Source organism: Podarcis filfolensis (assembly GCF_964270895.1).
Source record: "Podarcis filfolensis genome assembly, chromosome: 15".
Lineage (NCBI taxonomy): Eukaryota > Metazoa > Chordata > Lepidosauria > Squamata > Lacertidae > Podarcis > Podarcis filfolensis.
Genome location: NC_139618.1, coordinates 41,137,579 through 41,158,064, shown reverse-complemented (window position 1 = coordinate 41,158,064; position 20,486 = coordinate 41,137,579). Strand labels below are relative to the sequence as shown.

Below are 20,486 nucleotides of genomic sequence, written 5' to 3'. Positions count from 1 at the left end.
AACAAGGAAGTGGTGGAGGGTTGTGTTATGGGTTCATCTCAACCACTTTGATTTGATCTCTCACTTGGAGGAGTTAGTGTCTGCAGGATCCTTTTACCTGGTGTAGCAAGTCTTGGAACATGACTGACCTAGCTGTAGTATCAAATACTTAAAACCTTACTAAGGGTGCAGCCCAGTAGGAATTTGCTGTCCTTTCCTCCCTACTGTCAGAATTTAGTTTTTAAACACTTTGGAGAAAAGAACCTGCAAGTTGTATCCCAAGTTCTACTCAGAGTAAGCCCATTGAAATGAATTCACCCAATTTCCATTAATTTTGGTGGGTGTATTCTGAGTATCACCAACATTACTTTCCTTCCTTGCTTTTTAACTTTTCTTTTTGGTTTTGTTACTCTATAGAGTACCATGTACACTGATAACACTATATCAATTTATTTTCATTAGGGCTGCAGTGTTGTGGCAATTTATTCTTGCAGATGGATCCATTAAAACACTTTCAGCTTTTTAGAAAGCCCCCCAAATTTCAAGTGATGGCAGAATTTTACTTTTTGGAAATTAGTTTTAATGTAAGTAGTTAATGTGCAGTGACAGCATTCCTTCCTCTGTGGTTGAGAGAAGAAGGGATGCCTCTTCTAAGACAAGGAGGCTGCAATGTCTGTGCCCATCATATGAAAACAAAGAAGATGTGTTTTTCCCATTGCATTTTTCTCATATGTACATTTGTGCAAATTTTACTTATTTATTTACGTATTTTATATTCCATACCATCAACATAGAGCTACACCCCCAGTATGGCTAGTAAGAAACAAAAGTACAATTTGTAAGTAACCAGCCAACCAACCAACCAACCATAAAGCTTACAAACTAACACAACAAATTAGAATGACAAACTAAAACAGCAACAGCTGACTTAAACAGATGGTGAAAATCCAGAGTCAAAGGGATGTTTACTTTAGCTGTTCTTAAAATCTTAAAATATTCCCCCCCTAGTGCCTAAATGATAGTAATGAAGTATGTAGGCAGGCCCCCTTGAGGAGTGCATTCCAAGGGACAGGGGCTACCACAGAAAAGGCTCTCTCTCTCCAGAGACCACTTCAGACAAAGACAATAACAATCTCAGTGCATTAGCAGATTGGTATGGCAGAAGGTGGTCTAACAAATATCTGGGCACCATGTATTCAGAAAGCGTTACCAGAGATGTCTAGTAAACCAGATCATTAGTTAGGCGTCAACTGAGGGTATTTGGTGAACCAACACGACAGTGATGGGGGACGGAGGATTGGAATGATCATTCTGTGGTATTATGGCAGTGGACAAAGTGGTAGTGTACTTCTTGATTTTGTGGGAAATGTATTGTTACGATTTGTTTTGATATTAAATATGTGGTTGTTGTTTTTAAAAAGACAAATTCCAGGCAAGCAAAAACACACCAGGAAGGTGCAAAGCAGGGCTTTTGAGGGGTGTGGCTCAGGAGGGTATGTGGCCGGAGGAGAGTCCTATCCCTATTTCTGGGATTTTGGATGGTTGACTGACAAAGCCATGTTCCTTTCCGCCCTCTCACTCACAAACTAGTCTGAGGTGATTTTGACTGTCTTTTCCTTCTGTAATGACTTCTGTTGCCCTTTTAGGACCTCAGCAGTTCTGACCTGATACGGCCTCGAATCAGCTTGGTGTGCCAGATTGTGAGAGTAGGCCACATGGAGCTCAAAGAGGGCAAGAAACACACCTGTGGACTCCGGAGACCCTTTGGAGTGGCAGGTATGGTGGCCCATAGTAGCGCAAAAGATCTTACAGTGGTACCTTGGTTTGAGAACAGTTCTGTTTACGAATAATTCGGTTTACGAACTCCGCAAAACTAGAAGTTGTGTCCCAGTTTGTGAACTTTACCTCGGTTTAAGAACGGAATCCAAACAGTGGAAGGGCACCGGCGGCGGGAGGCCTCCTTAGGGAAAGCGTGCCTCGGTTTATGAACGGTTTCGGTTTAAGAACGGACTTCCGGAACAGATTAAGTTCATAAACTGAAGTACCACTGGATTTGCAAGGCAGTCCTATAAAAAATGGATGAAACAGGTAGGGCAATAGTCCAAGGCCTGAGCTCAAATTCTGATTTTGTCCCTAATGAGAAGTTGGGATGTGCGAGAAATTAAATCAACACTTCCTGAAACAATATGCAAACTGAAGTGTAGCTATCTTTTGAAATTTGCGCTTCTCTGAATAATGTAGTGCAGTTCTCTAATGTAAATAATGTGTACCAAAAGGAATGCACACACATAATTGTTAGGGGAAATTGTTTGCAAAAAAATTATGTTGGGAGGAATATGTGTGCAAAAGCATACAAAAAAAAATCAAAAGCTTGTGTGGAAATGAAGCAAACTGAATTTAAGTTTAGGAAAATGTGAAACCAATATTTGACAGATTTGTCCATCCCTTATTATAGGCTGTAAGCAGAACTTGTATCTATCGGACAGATATGTGGGATTAGTAGATGTGCATGAAGTCTCATTATGAAGTATAATATTTTTCAGAGCCACTTTTGTAGTGGCTTGTTCATTACAAAAGCAAATTTCTAGTCCTTATGAATATACAGAAAAACATGGTAAGCCAGGGGCAACCTATGATGAAATCTCCAAAGTCATGTAGGACCTGAGCCATTTCAGGGATGGATTTTCAGTTCCCTGCAGGTCCTCTCCGCCATGGCCCCTTGGCCCACCTATTTTTCAAGTCTTTTTGTGAACCCATCTCCTTCCATTCCTTGGGGATGTGAGGCAATATTAAAGTAGGCTAAAATGACACTTAAGTTACAAATGTTACAAACATAAGAAATGGCTTTCCATATAAAAAGCAGGCCCATTTAATGTAGCCCCTCCTCCTTTCTGTGTCACCACCATTTGGTCCTCTGATGTGCACTGCATGCAAAATGTTCCAGGTTCAGCATTCAGGTGGGGTGAAGAAACATCCCTGTTGGAAACTCTGGAGAGCTGCTGATAGTCAGTGTAGACAATACTGAACTAGATGGACCAGTGGTCTGACTCGGTGTAAGGCAGCATTCTGTGTTCCTAGCTATGGTCTCTCCTTAAAGTTGTGATGGTTGGCTCAGAACCTGAAGAAGATTTCACGTTCAGTGAGCTTGTGGTTTAAGTGATGTACTAAAAATGTTATTGCCATATTTGCTCTGCATTTTAACACTCTTAGTAACACCAGCTCCTCATTTTGTTAAATGAATGGGTTGAGAAATGAATGAGAGAAGTATCTTACCGTTCCCGGCTGTTGGGGCTCCAATCCAAAAGCAGTCAGCTTGCAAGGAAGCAGTGGTTTCCCAGCTGTGTCATAGCACAATTTCACATCCCTTTCAGGTGTCTCCATTGCACCCAGCTAAAGAAACAAAAATGAGTTGATTTTAAAAAGTCTGGTGAGTGGCAGTGAGGGATGATTGGCACCTGCTTGATTCTCTGTGGACTGAGAGCCAATGAGCTCAACCTGATGTATGTGATGCCTTCCCAGTTTACTTTCACAAATAGCTGGTGAGAGAGGTAGGGTCAGTTGAAAGAGCCGATAGTCGCCCAGTGAGTGTCAAGGATGAGCTTCTTTGAACATCATAAAAGCCCAGCACAATCGGGTGCAAAAGTGCATCTGTTCCAGTCTCCTGTTCTTACAGTGGCCAACCAGGTGCTTCTGGGAAGCCCACGAGCAGGACCTGAGTGTAACTGCACTCTCCCCATTTGTGATTCCCAGTGTCTGATATTCAGAGGTGGTAGGTAAGCAAGTTTTGCTCAGAGAAAAATCATTGAAATCAATGGACTTAGTAAAACTTAGTCAAACACTACCTGTACCGCCTCTGATAGTTGAGTTAGAACATGGCCATCATCACTAGTAGTCACTTATAACCTTAAACTTCATGAATTTTGCTAATCCTCTTCTAAAACCATCCACGTTGATGGCCATCACTACCTCTTGTGAGAGTGAATTCCATAATTTAAGGGCCAGGATCAAAACGATATAAACAGGTAAGTTCCCGCACGCCTTCTTTCATTACAGATACACCCGCATGCTCCATTCCATGCCTTCTCAACTTGTAACAACTTCCCATAGCCAGGAAGTCACTCCCAGAGCCACATATTCTGGCTCGCCTGGAATGGGACAGCACCCACCACACAATCACTTTCGCTGTCCCAGGCAGGCAACAAAAGTGGACTTCTGTAGACTCTGGTCACCCATTATATTTGGCTACTTGTGGTCCAGGCCTGCTGTAGCCTTTCCAATTCAAGTTGCTTTTATTCACCTCCAATATTTTGGCTGATTCTGATGGCAATTATTGTCCCAAACAGCTGGAGGGCAGTAGGTTGGGAAAAGCTGGTTAAATGGCTTGACATAAAATAATCTTATATAGTTAGTGAGTTCTTCATTGAAGCTCCTTTTATTATGGTGATGTAATTGGTTAACTTCTGTCTTATCCTAGTGATGGACGTTACTGACATCATCCATGGAAAGGTGGATGATGAAGAGAAGCAACATTTTATTCCCTTTCAGCAGTAAGTATTGGGAAAAGGTTCTGAAAGCAACATTTTATGGAGATTCATTGTTTGTGTTTGCATTCAGCAGATCTGTGCACATTTAAAGGCACCATAAATACTTTGCTGGATCAGACCAATGGCTCGCCTAGTCTTGCATCCCTCTCCCTACAGTGACCAGCCTGAGAAGCCCACAAACAGGGCAAGGAGACAATAGCTCTCTCTTAATGCTTGTTTACCTGCAGTTTGCATGCACAGGTACACTTTCTTTGAACACAGGATCCACAGGCAGAGTTGGCATCATTTTATGCAGAATTTCTGCTAACATTTACAAATGTGTATTTCTTCTGCATTTTAACTTACAAGCTATATATAGATGGCCTTGATTAAAAGTTAGCATTTCAATAGAATAAAATGGCTGGCAACCCTCTTTGTACTGTAAAAGGTATTTCAGAAATCGTTAATCAAACAAATGGCTTTCCTGGCTGTGGTTTCAAGAGGTAGGCACTCAACCATATTCAGTCTTACTATAATTATTGCTTTCATCATTACTATCTGCTCCAGAGTTGAACACAGTAAAGCATCATGAATAAAATAGCTCAAATGTTGCAATTAGTTTATGTGTATAACAGAGTTTTCTCCTAGAATAGGCCAAACATGCTGGATAAATACATCAGCTTTGGGGTCCAGCACAGACAAAACTCTGAGCCTATCTTAGTCTTGAAGAAATTGGGTTTAAGGTATTAGTTATGAATCAAAGTTGAGTGGAGAACATGTTTCATTGTTGACATGGCAGAAGCCAGAGGCAAAAAACCATTTAAGTGTGGGCTAAGCTGAGGGGGACGGGACGCGGGTGGCGCTGTGGGTAAAACCTCAGTGCCTAGGACTTGCCGATCACATGGTCGGCGGTTCGAATCCCCGCGGCGGGGTGAGCTCCCGTCGTTCAGTCCCAGCTCCTGCCCACCTAGCAGTTCGAAAGCACCCTTAAGTGCAAGTAGACAAATAGGTACCGCTTTCTAGCGGGAAGGTAAACGGCGTTTCCGTGTGCTGCACTGGTGCAGGCTCGCCAGAGCAGCTTCGTCACGCTGGCCACGTGACCTGGAAGTGTCCTCGGACAGCGCTGGCCCCCGGCCTCTTAAGCAAGATGGGCGCGCAACCCCAGAGTTGGTCACGACTGGCCCGTACGGGCAGGGGTACCTTTACCTTTACCTTTAAGCTGAGGGGGAAAACCCTCTTGTGGGAAGAGGGAGATGATTCTATAGCTGGTCCCAATCTCTTAAAACAGGGATGAAGAACGTCTGGCCCTCCAAATGCTGTTGGACTCTTAACTCCCACCAGTTCTGACCGTGATTGTGCTGACTGCTAGGGCTGATGGGAGTTGAAATCCAACAACACCTGAAACCTCTGCTGTTTTGTGTGTGCCACCTTATTGTGTGTGTAAGTCTGAAGTTCTGTTGAAAAGACTTTGGACCTGTCCCAGCTGTTGCCATATAGATCAGTTGAAAGGAAGAGAGGAAGAGGAAACCCTGCTAATGACTCTTAACTTTTGGCCAAGGATCTTCACTGAATTTGCATTGCGTATAGATTTGGAAAAGCGCTAAGGTCCCAGGGCATGGTTAGCCCCCACAAGAGCACCTTTCTGCCTCTCCTCCATGAGTAGCTAGTACATTTGCAAAGCTAAGCAGGGTCCAATATGGTTTCAAATTAGATGAGAGACCATGTGTTGAGATTCCTGCCCTGCAGCAGGTTGCACTGGCTGGCCCTCAGGGTCCCTTACAACTCTACAACTCTGTCATAGACTCCACCGACTTCGAGGGTGGAGGCCAAAAGAAAAAGTTGGACAGAGTGCTGGGAGCCACCAGGGTTTGATGAGTGGGGTGGGCGTGGCATTCTGCTCCCTCAGCTGATGAGAGGGCGCTGGGTGCATGCGTGTGAGAGCATTGGTGGCGACACCCACACCTGCCATGTTCTACCAAACATTCTACCAAAAGTTATTGTGGCAAAGGAATAAAACGTTAACAACTCCCTGCCCCGAAGAGTCCTGTCTTGTTTATAACACGGAGGGTGCTTGGAAGCAGCTGTAAGTTAACTTCTGTTTCCCATCCCATTCTCAGGATTGCCATGGAAACGTACATCAGACAGCGGCAGTTAATCATGGCACCTTTAATAACCTCTCATGTGATTGGAGAGAATGAGCCTCTCACGTCTGTCTTCAACAAAGTCATTGCTGGCAAGGAAGTGAATCACAAAGGGCAAGGTACACAAAAGAAGTGAAAATGGGTTTTTTTAAGCACAAAGAATGGGATGGGACCTGTGTATAATTTTTACTATTTCCCACCACATGCAATGAAAGTAATTATTATTAGTATTATTATTATTATTATTATTATTATTATTATTATTATCATTATCATTATCCAGTCTGCTCAGATTGCAACCTTCCCCAATGGTATTTGTATGTTAATGTTTCTTTTCTTCCATAGGCCTCTGGGTTTCTCTGAAACTGCTGCCTGGTGATTTAGCTCAGGTTCAGAAGGACTTTTCTCATCTTATTGACAGATCTACGGCTGTGGCCCGCAAAATGGGATTCCCAGAGATTATATTGCCTGGTGTGTGTAGTTCCATGTTAATGGTGATAGCTTCCAAGAAAACAGAGCAGTTATGAAATAAGAGGATCAATTGACTTATGGCAGTGGAAGGGAATCTGTGCGCCCCCAGATATTATTATTATTATTATTATTATTATTATTATTATTATTATTGTTATTATTAAAGCCTCAAAGTGGCTCACAATAATAAAATACACAATACTGTGTACAAAATTTATAAAATTCAAAATTTTACAAAATGTTGTTGGACTCCAACTCCTATCAGCTCCAACCAGCATGGCTATTGCTTGATAATGATGGAAATTGCAGCTGTTTTCTGGCTAAACGTTAGGAAGAACTTTTTGACACTGGAATGGACTATCTCAGAAAGTGGGGGAGGCAGGAGGTTTTTAAGCAAAGGTTGGATGTCCATCTGTCAGGGATTCCTCAGCTGTGATTCCTGCATTGTAGGGGGATTGGACCTCCAAGTCTATGATTGCATGAATATCTGGAGGGCCTGTTCTTCAGACAGGATAAGAGAACTGGTTACAGAGGGTAGGAAGAAATTGACAGTTTCTTGCCCCCCCCCCACATTCCACAGTACTATATCCATCATGGGTGGGGAACCTTTTTCAGCCGAACGGCCCCATTGCCTCATGGACAACCTACTGGGGGCCACATGCCAGTTATGGGTGAGTCAGAGCCAAAAGTGGGCACAGCATTGGATGTGACGCTTGCATTTGTACAGTAGAATACCTTCCACCCAGAGGTTCCTAGCCACCTGGCCTCTATCCGGACAAACAGGTCATAGTATAAGAGTTCAAGGTCACATTACGATCAGGCAAAGATGCTTGCAGAGAGTGCAGAGCAGGGCTTGGGAGGGGTGTGTCTTGCAGAGAGGCATGAGGGCCAGACAGAGTGGTCTAGAGGGCCGCATTCTGCTTCCAAGCCTGAGGTTCCTTGCCCATGATAGACATGGTCATGTGTGGGCAGGGGATTTTATCTGGTTTCTAATAGTGTAACCATAAGCAGATGCCCTCCAGACAAGAAGAATCATTTGCTGTTGAATTTCAGAAATATCAGGCTTTGTTCTAACTTCCAACCTGGACAAAGAAACTTTACTATAGCCTTGGTGGTTGCAGGTGAAGTTCGGAATGATATCTATGTGACCCTGATGCATGGGGAATTTGACAAAGGGAAGAAGAAGACCCCCAAGAATGTCGAGGTCACTATGTCTGTGCATGATGAAGATGGCAATCTCTTAGAGGTAGGAAGGGGCTTGGTAGGTGGGAGGCAGAATCATTATTAAAACCTGTACTATTTCTCCCCCTAATCAGCTGTGAAGAGTGATCAAATGAGAGGCTTTTGCCTGTGGAAAGTTTGCCTATTAGGAAGCTGCCTTAGGCCATTGGTCCATCTATGTCACTAGTGTCTCCCGTGACTGATAGTGACTCTTCAGGGTTCCAGGCAGAAGAGTCTCTCCTAGTCCTAACTGGTGATTGAACTTGAGACCTTCTGCATGAAAGCAGGTGCTCTGCTACTGAGCTACAGCCTTTCCCCAGTTGAAAATACAGTTTCAAACAGTGCATAGTTAACTTACGGGATTTGCTGCTATGAGATGTGGTGGTGGTTACAACAAGAAAGGATTAAACAAATTCATGGAGGGGGGAGTCTTGTCAACTGAATCAGGGATGGGAAATTTGTGGTGCTGGGACTCCAACTTAAACCAGCCCCAACCAGCATGGACAATGGCCAGGTATTATGGGAGTTGTAGTTCAAAGCACACACTTGAGATAAGAGTCCAGAAAAAACTGGTGCCAAGGCTTCCATCACTTCTTCATGGTATGTTTAGGACCCTTCACTGTCCCTGAAGCATTTCACCTGTCTGTGCAAATCATCTACACGTAGTGAAGAGTTTCTTTATATCCAGGGTTAAAAATGGTCATTCCCTTCAAAGGTTGTCACGTTCTTTGATTTGGTTCTGCTTTTTAATTTGTTTCTCGTGTCATCCAAAGAAAGCTATCCATCCAGGTGCTGGTTATGAAGGTATCTCTGAATACAAATCAGTTGTCTACTACCAAGTCAAGCAGCCTTGCTGGTATGAAACTGTCAAGGTGAGATTGTGTACTATTGCTAGAGTTCTTTCCCTGAGCTGCAAACTTGTAATTCACTGCTAAAAATGAACTCAGTTCCCTGTGTGTGGTCCTTTGGGTAGCCAAATTGGCACCACCTAGTCATAAGAGAAAGGCATGGGCAGGCTTGGGAAGCCACAAGCTTAGCAGCAGTAAATGCTGGGTTGCTGGGGTAGAGCCAGGAGTCACCCTCAAGACATTGGTATTGCTGCAGCATACCTGGCTAGGAGTAGGCAGATATACCAGCAGGAGTGCCACATTGGCTACAATGGCCAGTGTGGCACTCTGGAATCCACAGAGCCTTTCCTGACTCAGACCCACCTAGTTGAGCTGCAGCAAGGCCAGCATCAGAAGGGTGACCTCATATCCCAGAAAAGAAAATGGCTGGCCAGCTAGAACTCAGAACAGGAGCACTCAATGCAGCAATGATTTGTGGCAGGTATTGCCCATACCACCTAGAAATCCCAAGTATGAAAGAAGTCTAAAAGTGACATTTGTATATTTTGTCTTCAGAGTGGGGAATATGGTGTGTAAATCCCAATGGTTAAGATTTTTAAAGAGCAGGTGTCACTTGCACACCAGCTAAAAAGCTGGCATGTTGTGTTCAACATATAAGTAAAACCTGTTGTGATCTGCCCCATGATAAGGCCAGCACAGAGCGGCAGCTATATAACCCAAGGCATACATGGGACTGAATATGAAGCTGTGAGTTCTGATTCTTTTTAACTCAATTGAATGAATTGTGGATGGGGAGACCCAATCGGATGGGCGGGGTATAAATACATTATTATTATTATTATTATTATTATTATTATTATTATTATTATTAAAATTCATATTAGAACTTGCTTGGAACTGAACTTAAATAATACTCTGGGCTGTCCATTCTTGACTAAAAGCAGAATGCAGATTCTGAACGTGGTTGAATAAAACATCTTGCCAAGGAAACTTAAACTCAATCTTTATACACATTTCAAGACTTAGAATTTGCATAATGTGTTTTTAAATCATAGTGTTTATGTTTAAGATGGAAATAACAGACCAATCCCCCCCCCTTAAAATCATATTTATTTCCATTGATGTCTAAAATGTTTTGTAATGGAAGAAAAAGCTAATCCTAGATGGCGTTACAGAGACTGTGATTAATGACGTGAGTTTGGCCAAGTAAACTAGGCTATATTATATCTTACTTAAAAACATATGGGTAGAGGGTTTCAATCAGCAATAAATTGCTAGTTTTATGGAATCCTTCTGTCAATCTTGTTGGGTATTCCCACATACCCTAAGGTGGGGGTCACAATGAATGGGAAGGTTTGCAGGTGGAATCAGTAAATCCTTTTAATGGACAGAGGAATCCCATATTTGTTCTGTAAACTTGGTTTCTGATGTGCATATTTTATGACTAGCTGTCTTTCATGCAGGTGTCCATAGAAATAAAAGAGGTCAGCCGCTACCACTTAAGGTTTACATTTCGTCACCGATCATCACAGGAATGTGAGTACTTGGGAGACGAGAGCTGCCTGTCTCTCTGGCATGCGGGCTTCCTCCCCCGATTAAGGGGGCCAGCGCTACGCAACATGCTCATGTCACACGTGCATGCCCAGCGATGTGCTCACGTTATGTGTGCTGGCCATGCAACACGCCACACAGCTTGCATGTGTGACGTGAGCGTGTCACGCAGCATGCACGAGTGACCCGGACACGTCACACGGTAGGTGCGAGTGATGTGCACATATCGCCACACAATATTGAGGGTGCCTGGCCCCTCCTTGAAAATGTTGGTGGTCCCTTGCCCGCCCCATGGTGCCCCTGCTGTCTCTTAAACACAGAAGGGTAAAAATGTCCCTTGAACCCATTGAGGTTGGTGTAAAAGAAAGAAGTGGCTTGCAGTGTGCACGCTCTAATGGGGAACCAGCACGTGGAATAGGCCTGATCAGCCTTTTTCTGATGCCTCCCCTTTCTAAATCAGGAAGAATTTAACATAACTTTTATCTGGGGTGGGTGGGTAGATGTGAAATTTTTCAGGTTTATGGCAGGGTGGCCCACCCTAAGCAGTGATGACTTCATGGATTTAAAAAAACACCACTCCTGGGGGGTAATTCCCCAATATGCCCTGAATGATGGGGCATTTAGGAGAAGAAAATGGTAACTGGGCCACCAAGGTGGGAACTTTTGCCATCATTGCTGCTGCTAAAGGTATCCTTCCCCTCACCCATATTGGTGGTGAATTTTACCACCTCCTCTTGAAATCATTAAAATTGCCTAAAAATTGCCATCCTCCGCTGCCCCAGAAAAAACTGCTGAAATTTTAATTGTTTCAACTCAATATAAACGTTGAGATGGTTATTACTGTAATGATTATTATTGGAATTGACATGATTCAGCTGGGGGGGTTTGCACAGAAAAGTCCTTATACTATCTGCATTGATATACCACATTTTTCTCCAAGGAGCTCAAGATACTGGTCCCATTTAATCCCCACGATAACCCTGTGAAATAGGTTAGGCTGAGAGGAAGGTCACCCAGTGAGCTTCATGACTGAGGGGATTTGAGCCTGGGTTTCCCAGGTCAGTCCAGCACTTTGCAGTGTCTTCTGGTTGTACTTCGACTGAGACCAGCAAGCAATACGTTCTCCTTCCTTCCTTCTGCTTCAGCGCGAGATAAATCAGAAAAAGCTTTTGGAATGGCTTTTGTGAAGCTGATGAATGCGGACGGTACCACTCTGCAGGATGGCAGACATAACTTAATAGTCTACAAGGTACTCCTTTCTTTTTCCTTTTTAAACCTCGGTGATATTGGTGAACCTGTCAGAATTTCTTCCTGACACAGTGGCTCTGTCCAGACAACACACTAACCCATAGTTTAGTGTGACAAGAATGAGCTGTGGTGAACCCTGGACTCGTGAGCTTCTTCCTTCTTAGATGTCGATTTGAAGAGGGCACTGGAAGGGCTTGATTTAGATTAATCACAGATTAACATTTCATCTAAACCCTGAACTTTGACCCCTGTTAACATGGCTGGTTTCAAGGAAAGAGTAATCAAGATGACGCAATAGGTTTGGACGTGACAAACTACGGTTTAAGCTGAGAGAGGTGAGAGGAAGTCTATGGTGGGGAGAGGCTACGATCATTCCTATAACACTTAACTATGGTGTAGCATGATGTTCAAATCCAGCCAGTTTTCTCTTGCCCTAACTAGCTCACCAATGTATAGGAAGAAAGAATAGAATCTGGATGGTTTGTAGCTAATATTACAGCAGTGTAGATGTCTGAAGTTATATTCTATGTTATTCGTAGGGTGAAAACAAGAAAATGGAAGATGCTAAGTTTTACCTAACTCTGCCTGGCACCAAAGTGGAGATGGAGGACAGAGATGGTCTTCCAGCCAAACATCATGTAGCCAACTTTACCCCAACCAAAGACAGTACCAAGGATAGCTTTCAGATTGCAACTCTCATCTGCTCCACAAAGCTGACACAGAATGGTATGTTTGACTGCTGGTACAATCCAGGCTTTCCTGCCTTAGCCGAGGTTACACTGGCCTATGTTCCTCAGTCTAGCTGAACCTAAGATATGCTAGTGTAAACCCCTCAGTCCGGGCTCAGTTGGCATATCTTAAGTTGGTGTAATTCACACCAGCACATGTTCTGGGGGATGGGACGCCAGGAGAGTCTTACGCCTATTCCAAATCCCTTTCAGCTCAGCCATGTGATCTAGCAATCCAGTGGAACTTAAGCAGATGAAGAGGGTGGTGCAAGTCAAATTCCTCCTGAATAGAATTTGGAATAAGCATAAATTACACTGGTGTAAATTATGCTGGCTTTCTGCTCTGTTACTTTGCTTTTTTCCAGTTGTGGGGAGGAGTAAAAAAAACACACTTGCAGTGCACTGAAGATTTTCCCCAATTTTGGGAAATGTGCTTGACCTTCCTACTGGCTTCTGAGACTTTGCCTGGCAGTGCCCATTTGCTTCCATGCTCATCTTCACAGCCCTTAAGGATTAGAAACTTGCTTTTCAAAATAACTGAAGCTGTGATTTACAGGATGCTGAAAACTGGCTCGGTAGGGCTTACTTCTGTGTAAACAAGTGTAGAATTGTGCTGTAATTTTCAAATTTCCCCACCAGCACTTTCTAACAAAGCTGATCAAATCTGCCATCATGTGGTTGCTGCCAGTTCAGCAAATGAGCAGGGAGGCAGACAGAGCAAACTAAGGTTGAAACAGGATGCCAAAGAGTATGCAGCCAAGGTGCTGCGTTCTCTAGAACTGCAGAGAAGTTGTTTTTCATATCGTTTGATGCCAGAAATAAAACATTGCTTCCATATTTGTCTTGTACTGTGACCACTAAAGGAAATGAGCTGCATTGCTTATAGTGATCTTACTCCCCCACCCTCATTTTGCCCTTGCCAGTTGACCTACTGGGGTTGCTGAATTGGCGCTCAAACTCCCAAAACATAGGACACAACTTGAAGAAGCTGATGGAGGTGGAAGGAGGAGAAATCGTCAAGGTAAAACAAAATTGAGCGTACAGGCTTGCAAACAATTTGTGCATGCATCTATCTTATCATCCGGAGAGTTTCATTGGAATAGAATGTCTGCTTAAATTTTGTTCTCATTGATGTGCTGGATCAGGGAGCTGATAATTTTAAAGAGCTGACTTAGATAGCATCAGGCAAGATTTCAAAGAAGTTGAGGTGAGCAACTCACCAGATTATCTGTCATAGTGTTGCTACAGCAGCAGCACAGTTAGCATGGTTAGTGTCCATATTATGTTTTATACTGTTTTCATCTATCACCATATCTGCACTATACATTTAAAGCACTACAGTACCTCTTTAACAGCTGTTGGTGTCCACTAAACTATCCTGGGAATTGTCGTTCATTAAGGATGTTTGGCATTGTTAGAAAACTCATATTCCACTCACAGAGTAGCAACTGTCAGAGGGATTTAACAGTCAATCCCTTATCCCAGTCAACTCTGGCAATTGTAGCTCTATTAGGAAAATAGGGGTTTCCTAACAAATTTCAGAAACCATAACAAGTCCGCAGGATTCTCAGGCAGGAGTAGGTATGGATGTTTAAAGTGGTATAATTGAACTTTAAAGGCATAGTGCAGATGAGGCCTATGTGTCTTTTTGCAATTTTATAATCAAATCATCCAGTTTTGTGCAGTGTTGAGAGAAACAAATACTCAACTGCCCAACTATGAATTTTTCAATTTTTTAAAATATCTGTTTGCAGGGCTGAAATACAGAATTGTGAGGTAGACTTTCATGCTGAGGACCAGCCTCAAAACTGCAGCAGTAGATTTGCCCTAGATTTGCCCATTTCTTCCAGCATGCTTGAATAGTGCCCTTCCCTGTTTGCAGAAGGAGGGACTCTGGCAATGAACCATTTCCTGTCATGCTAATTTGTATGACTTTGAGAAACTCTGTTGCTAAAAGACCTGTAGATAAAAGGGAATGGAGCTGTAACACAAGAGCCTTATGAATTACAACCCATTTCTGTTTCTCCTCCATCTCTAGTTCTTACAAGATACACTTGATGCACTTTTCAGCATAATGATGGAGATGTCTGACAATGAAACCTATGACTTCCTTGTTTTTGATGCACTAGTAAGTTGTTCTGACCATTTATCCCTCCTTAGCTCTTCATTAACTCTGTCACCAAAAAGAAAGCTGGTTACAATTCCAGATCAGGCTGGTTACAGCTTCTTCCCAGTGACAGGCTGATGTGTAAACAACAGCCCGCAAATGGAGAGTTGCTGCTGCTGCTGCTTATTTTTAGAGTGTGGGTGGTCTCTGGCCTGCAGGCCAGGCTTGGCCCAGCAGCCTTTCCCATTTAAGCCCACCAGGCCATTTTGGACAGTCCCCAATAACCAGGGCTTCAAAGCTCAGCTTCACCTGACATCATAGTAACATTCGGTGATTGACAAGTGGGCAGGGCTTTCCATCTGTCAAATTCGGCTCACCTGGGATGGCCCAAAGGCTGGGAGGGATCCCCCCCTTTTTTTTACATAACGGAACAGCCTTTATTTCCAGTTAGATTTGGGTTCAGGTTCCTGAGTCTCTTCTCCTTCTAAAACAAATATTTGAGAGACTTTTATGACAGCTTTTATGGTTTCAAGCTTCAGGAAGTTGTTGCTGAGCGGGTGAATTTATTATAAGAATTAATGAGGAAGATGACCAGTAGCTCAGGGCCGTAAATTGTTTTCAGCTGGTGTTTATTGCATAAGCCTGTATGCCCAACAGAATTACTAAGATTTAAATACTTTTTAAAAGGAGATTCCTAGCCCTCATGATCGTGACTGGGAAAAAAGAAGAATTGATCACCTGTTCTAAAATGCTCCCATTATATAGAATTGTATAGAATTATATAGAATTGTAGAGTTGGAAGGGACCTCAGGGGTAATATAGTCTAACACACTGCAGTGCAGGAATCACTGCTAAAGAATCCTTGACAGGTGTTTAAAAACCTTCCTTTTAGGAAGGTTGGCAGTCCCTCCTGTTCTTCCTGCTTTAGCTGCAAAAGCGCAACATGGTTGAAAACTGAAAACAAAAGTCCAGCCAGGTCATGGTGTTTACATCTTGCATATTTCCTCTTTAAATAGGTATTTATTATTTCACTGATTGGAGACATCAAATTCCAGCATTTTAACCCAGTACTCGAAACTTACATTTACAAACACTTCAGTGCCACCTTGGCCTATGTGTAAGTATACACTTTTGTTACATTGCGGACTTGTGCATTTTTGTCAGAATTTCCCCCCTCTTGTTTTCCCCCTCTAAAACAAGGTGCCGTTTAAGGTGCATTCAGTCGCCTTCAGGCGGCTACCTTGGAAGCCTGGAGAGCGAGAAGGGTCGGTCTCCAGGCTTCAGGTTCCTTTCAACCTGCTCTTTGGGGCTGGCGGGGGGAAGCCCACCACCAGCCCCAAAGAGCAGGCTGGGGAGCAGTGGAAAGGCGCGCAGTGGAGAGGCTGCTGCCATAGTCGCACGTCACCTCTCCAACTGGGAGAGGGTCGCGGGGCTATGGCTTATTTAGCCCCGCACACGCTCTCATAGCTGGAGAGATAGCGCGAGGCTAAAGAGGCTCCTGCCATAGCCGTGTGTCACGTCTCCAGCTGGGAGAAGGTTGCGGGGCTATGGTGTCTTCGCTCCATAGGACGCACACACATTTCCCCTTCATTTTTGAAGGGGGAAAAGTGTGTCCTATAAGAGTGAAAAATACGGTATTACATGCTTGTCACTTGGTCCAGTTGTGTGGTTTTTCTCTGCTCTTGACACGTTAAGGTAGCAAGAGTTCTGCTTAAAAATAGTCCCTAATGTCTAACCCAGCATAGTGAGCCTTTATTTGGAAGAAGAGTGTTATGAATTTCAACCTCATGTGTTAGTACATTCAGTGGGGGTGGGTGTTATAATTGCATTTAGCCTACTGGAGGCAGGTGGAAATCCATGACACCATCTGCACTGTACATGTATATCAGTATCATACCACTTGAAACAGCCATAACTTCCACCAAAGAATCTTGGGAAGTATAGTTCTAGGGTGCTGAGAGTTCTAACGGGACCCCCTATTCCTCTTATAGAGCTGCAGCTGCCAGGGTGGTTTAACAATCAATTTCTCTTCCCAGGGAATCTTAGGAATTGTAGCTCTGTGGAACAGAGGGAGCTCCTAATAACTCTCTTAGCAAACTACACTTAGCAGCATTCTTTTCTGAAAGCCATGGCTGTTTAAAATGGCATGATACTACTTCAAATGTATATTGCAGTTGGGTCCTTGATATGAAGGAGATGGCTTGGGGACCTCAATATTTATTTGTTCACTTGTTTGCCACATTCCCTTCTGGACAACTTTTGAAGAGTCCCATGCTGGTGATGAGCAGGGGTAGAGGTGAAACTGGGCAGAGGAATAAACATAGGATAGTCCTTTGCACCAGGTGGGTTCCTGAACCACCAGCTCCAGACATCATGGCCAATTCCAAAGAGAAGGGATGTTGCAGTTCAGCAACATTGGGAGGGACAAAGGTTTCCCACACCTGTTCACACACATCCCTCTCTAGCCTTCACCCAGACAAGCAAAAGGCATTATTAGAGTTCAAAGTCACATTTAAGTCAGGCGGCGGCGGGGGAGGGGGGAGTGTAAAGTAGGGGGGAGTGAGAGCCACATTCAGTCCCTAAGGCTAAGGATTCCCACCCCTGGCCTATTGGTTCCCGCTCACAGGAACAGCCTATGCGTCTTCATGGCCCTAGTCCACGGAGAGTGGGGGGTAGGACACTAGTATATGTGGCCCCACTCATGCTTTCTACATGCAGTTTTAATCATGTTGGGAATATAATGACTAAACAAGGCTACTTACTCAGTGGCTTAGCAATACTGGTTCTATTCAGAATAGACCATTTGAAGTTAATGGTCAAGACTTAGCTTCATTAACCTCAGTGGGTCTGTTCTGAGTAGGAATGGCGTTGGACACAACCCAGGGCCTGAAGACACCTGATGCAGCAATATTGCTGGCACTAAGCTAGTCTGTGTGTGAATGGAAGGCCACGTGAAACTCTCACACTCGCCTCCTGGAGGCTGATGGAAGAATGGGAATTTGCAATGCAGTTCCCCAACCAATGTGTACAAAAATGTATATATTATTAGCAGTAAGTGCACATGAGGATGCCTTTATTAGTGGAAATGCAATGCAATTTGCATTTTATTATAGGTGAATGTTTGCAGAATTGTATTTATGAGGGAAAAGTGCATTGCAATGACTGGACATTGTCATGGGGACTTTTTTTTTAAGGTCTGCACAAATTAGTGCAGAAATGTAGAGAACTGAATTTAAGAATTTTTTTTGGGGGGGGGGAGAAACCTAAACTGACAGATCTGTTCATCCCTACGTAGCCCCCCATTTACTTATTTTCTCTTGCCCCAGAAAACTTACCAAGGTTCTAAACTATTACGTCGGAAATGCGGATGACTCCAGCAAGACAGAATTGCTCTTTGCCGCTCTAAAAGCCTTGAAGTACCTGTTCCGGTTCATAGTTCAATCGCGAGTCCTGTACCTAGGGTAAGCAATGGCTGGAAAGGTAAAGGTACCCCTGACCGTTGGGTCCAGTCGCAGACAACTCTGGGATTGCAGCACTCATCTTGCTCTATAGGCCGAGGGAGCAGGCATTTGTCTGCAGACAGCTTCCGGGTCATGTGGCCAGCATGACTAAGCCACTTCTGGCAAACCAGAGCAGCGCACGGAAATGCCGTTTACCTTCCCACTGGAGCGGTACCTATTTATCTACTTGCACTTTGACATGCTTTCGAACTGCTAGGTTGGCAGGAGCAGGGACCGAGCAACGGGAGCTCACCCCGTCGCAGGAATTCAAACTGCCAACCTTCCGTTCGGCAAGCCCTAGGCTCAGTGGTTTTAGACCACAGCACTACCCGTGTCCCTTAATGACTGGAAAACATGGGCATGATTTGTGCTTCTCCAGTTCAGCTACTATTATTTACTTATTCATAAATGTGTGCTCCACCTTTCCTCCAAGGAGCTTGAGGTGGAATAATGCATCTTCCGCTCCCCATTTTATCCTCACAACAACCCTGTGAGTGGGTTGGGCTGTGCGATTGTGATGGGCAGGCCATGCATGCTCAGCCCCTGTGTGCTTGCTCAGTCCTGAGGTGTCAACTACGTAAATCAGCTGTGCCTGCCCTTCTCTTCAAAAGGAGAGTGCGGTGTGTGTGTGTCAAGTGTTGGAACAACATCTTATCTAAGCCTAGCTATGCTGTGCCTTACTTGCTTGTAACCTGTGGACCCAAGTGGGGATGCTGCACTGACTTCATCACTAAAACGTTTTAAAAAAACCAAACCATCATGGTGCCACTTCCAATTCTGAGTCCAAGGGGGAGAGTCAATATAATCGGTACATCACACTGACTCTGTGCACCTAGGCACGTTATTAGCCTCTCTGTAATTATTAGGATCTTATTATCCTGTTACTATTTGGATTCTGTTTTTGCCTTCAGTTAGGATGACTGCATACCATTCAAAATGACTGCTTGTTACCTCTGCGAGCTTAGCATCCCCAACCCACCTTAATAAAAAATAAATAAGTTACACAGCCATGAGGCCTGCTAACTAAAAAAAAAAAAAAAAAAAAAGGTTCTCTGCCATCAAACATCTATTTCAGGCTCAAGATTTTATTCTGAGCGTATAAAGTCATAGTTGCTGAAGAACTGAGATGTTGGGTATATACTCTATTTGCCTTTATTAATCAAGAAATGTAATCAGTCCAAGAGATTCTATGTTTTAATGTTCAAGGAACAGCACACAGTGATTTCTTTCTGGAACAACACAGCTGAGCTTACAGGAATTCCCCATGTTATTTATGCATAATTTATTTCCAGAGAATCATTGCCATATTTCAGGAAAGCCCAGTTGTGTTCAAAGTCAAGTGAGTGGAAATAAGAAGCTCTTTGCTTCAAACCAACACTAAATATAGAATCATATTTTTCTACTTCCCTCTTGTGCTTCTCTTAGGCTGTAATCCTAATTAACAGTTAACAGCACAGTGTGTGGTTTGCGTGTTTACTCAGAAGTAAATCCTGTGGTGTTCAGTGGGGCTTACTGTCATGTAAGGTTGCATAGGTCTGCAGCCTAAAAGCACATAATGTATAGAAAGAGACACTTTTGTTGTAATGTTATTTTTTTAACTATAATCAGCAATTGAATAATTAGGGCAATTTTCTTTCTCTCTCTTTTAGGTTTTACGGGAAAAGCGAAGATGGAGATGAGTTTAACAATGCCATCCGCAAGTTGTTCCTCTCTTTTAACATCCTCATGGACAGGCCTCTGGAGGAGGCTGTCAAGATCAAGGTTAGCCAGAGTCTGTTGCCATTATCTGAAACGGGCGTGGCTTCAGTTCCTGCATTCCAGGAGTGGCTCACCTGTGGCCATCCCAGTGTTGCTAAACTACAACTCCCATAGCCCCAGCCAGCATGGCGCATGGACAATTATGATGGGAGTTGTAATCCAACAAAATCTGGATGGCCACAGGTTAGCCACGCCTGCTGTATTCTGATTCAGCTTATCAAGTGGCATTGCTTGTGGAGCCAAAATGGAGCAATATTCACACAGGACAGGGAAGATAGCAGCAGCTTCTGAATAAACGTGACATTTTCAGAAGTTTAAGGAAATAAAAACTTAAGGGGTACTCCCCCCCCCCAAAAAAGGCCAGCCTTGGCAGTACTGAACATGCTGAGTGCCCATGAAATACTAACTGAT

General features: G+C 43.6%; 1 protein-coding gene across 2 annotated transcripts in view; it reads left to right on the top strand.

The window, feature by feature from the left end:
- Positions 1 to 20,486, top strand: part of DOCK5 (dedicator of cytokinesis 5) — a 145,138-nt gene that overhangs the window by 63,330 nt on the left and 61,322 nt on the right. For both annotated transcript variants that reach the window (XM_083588262.1, XM_083588263.1), the window contains exons 10-23: positions 1,626 to 1,755; positions 4,454 to 4,526; positions 6,620 to 6,762; positions 6,989 to 7,114; positions 8,236 to 8,360; positions 9,109 to 9,207; positions 10,647 to 10,719; positions 11,880 to 11,983; positions 12,522 to 12,708; positions 13,634 to 13,731; positions 14,749 to 14,838; positions 15,834 to 15,934; positions 18,144 to 18,278; positions 19,967 to 20,078. In XM_083588262.1, the coding sequence (XP_083444388.1) occupies positions 1,626 to 1,755; positions 4,454 to 4,526; positions 6,620 to 6,762; positions 6,989 to 7,114; positions 8,236 to 8,360; positions 9,109 to 9,207; positions 10,647 to 10,719; positions 11,880 to 11,983; positions 12,522 to 12,708; positions 13,634 to 13,731; positions 14,749 to 14,838; positions 15,834 to 15,934; positions 18,144 to 18,278; positions 19,967 to 20,078 (1,596 nt within the window). The remainder of the gene's footprint in view (positions 1 to 1,625; positions 1,756 to 4,453; positions 4,527 to 6,619; positions 6,763 to 6,988; positions 7,115 to 8,235; positions 8,361 to 9,108; positions 9,208 to 10,646; positions 10,720 to 11,879; positions 11,984 to 12,521; positions 12,709 to 13,633; positions 13,732 to 14,748; positions 14,839 to 15,833; positions 15,935 to 18,143; positions 18,279 to 19,966; positions 20,079 to 20,486) is intronic.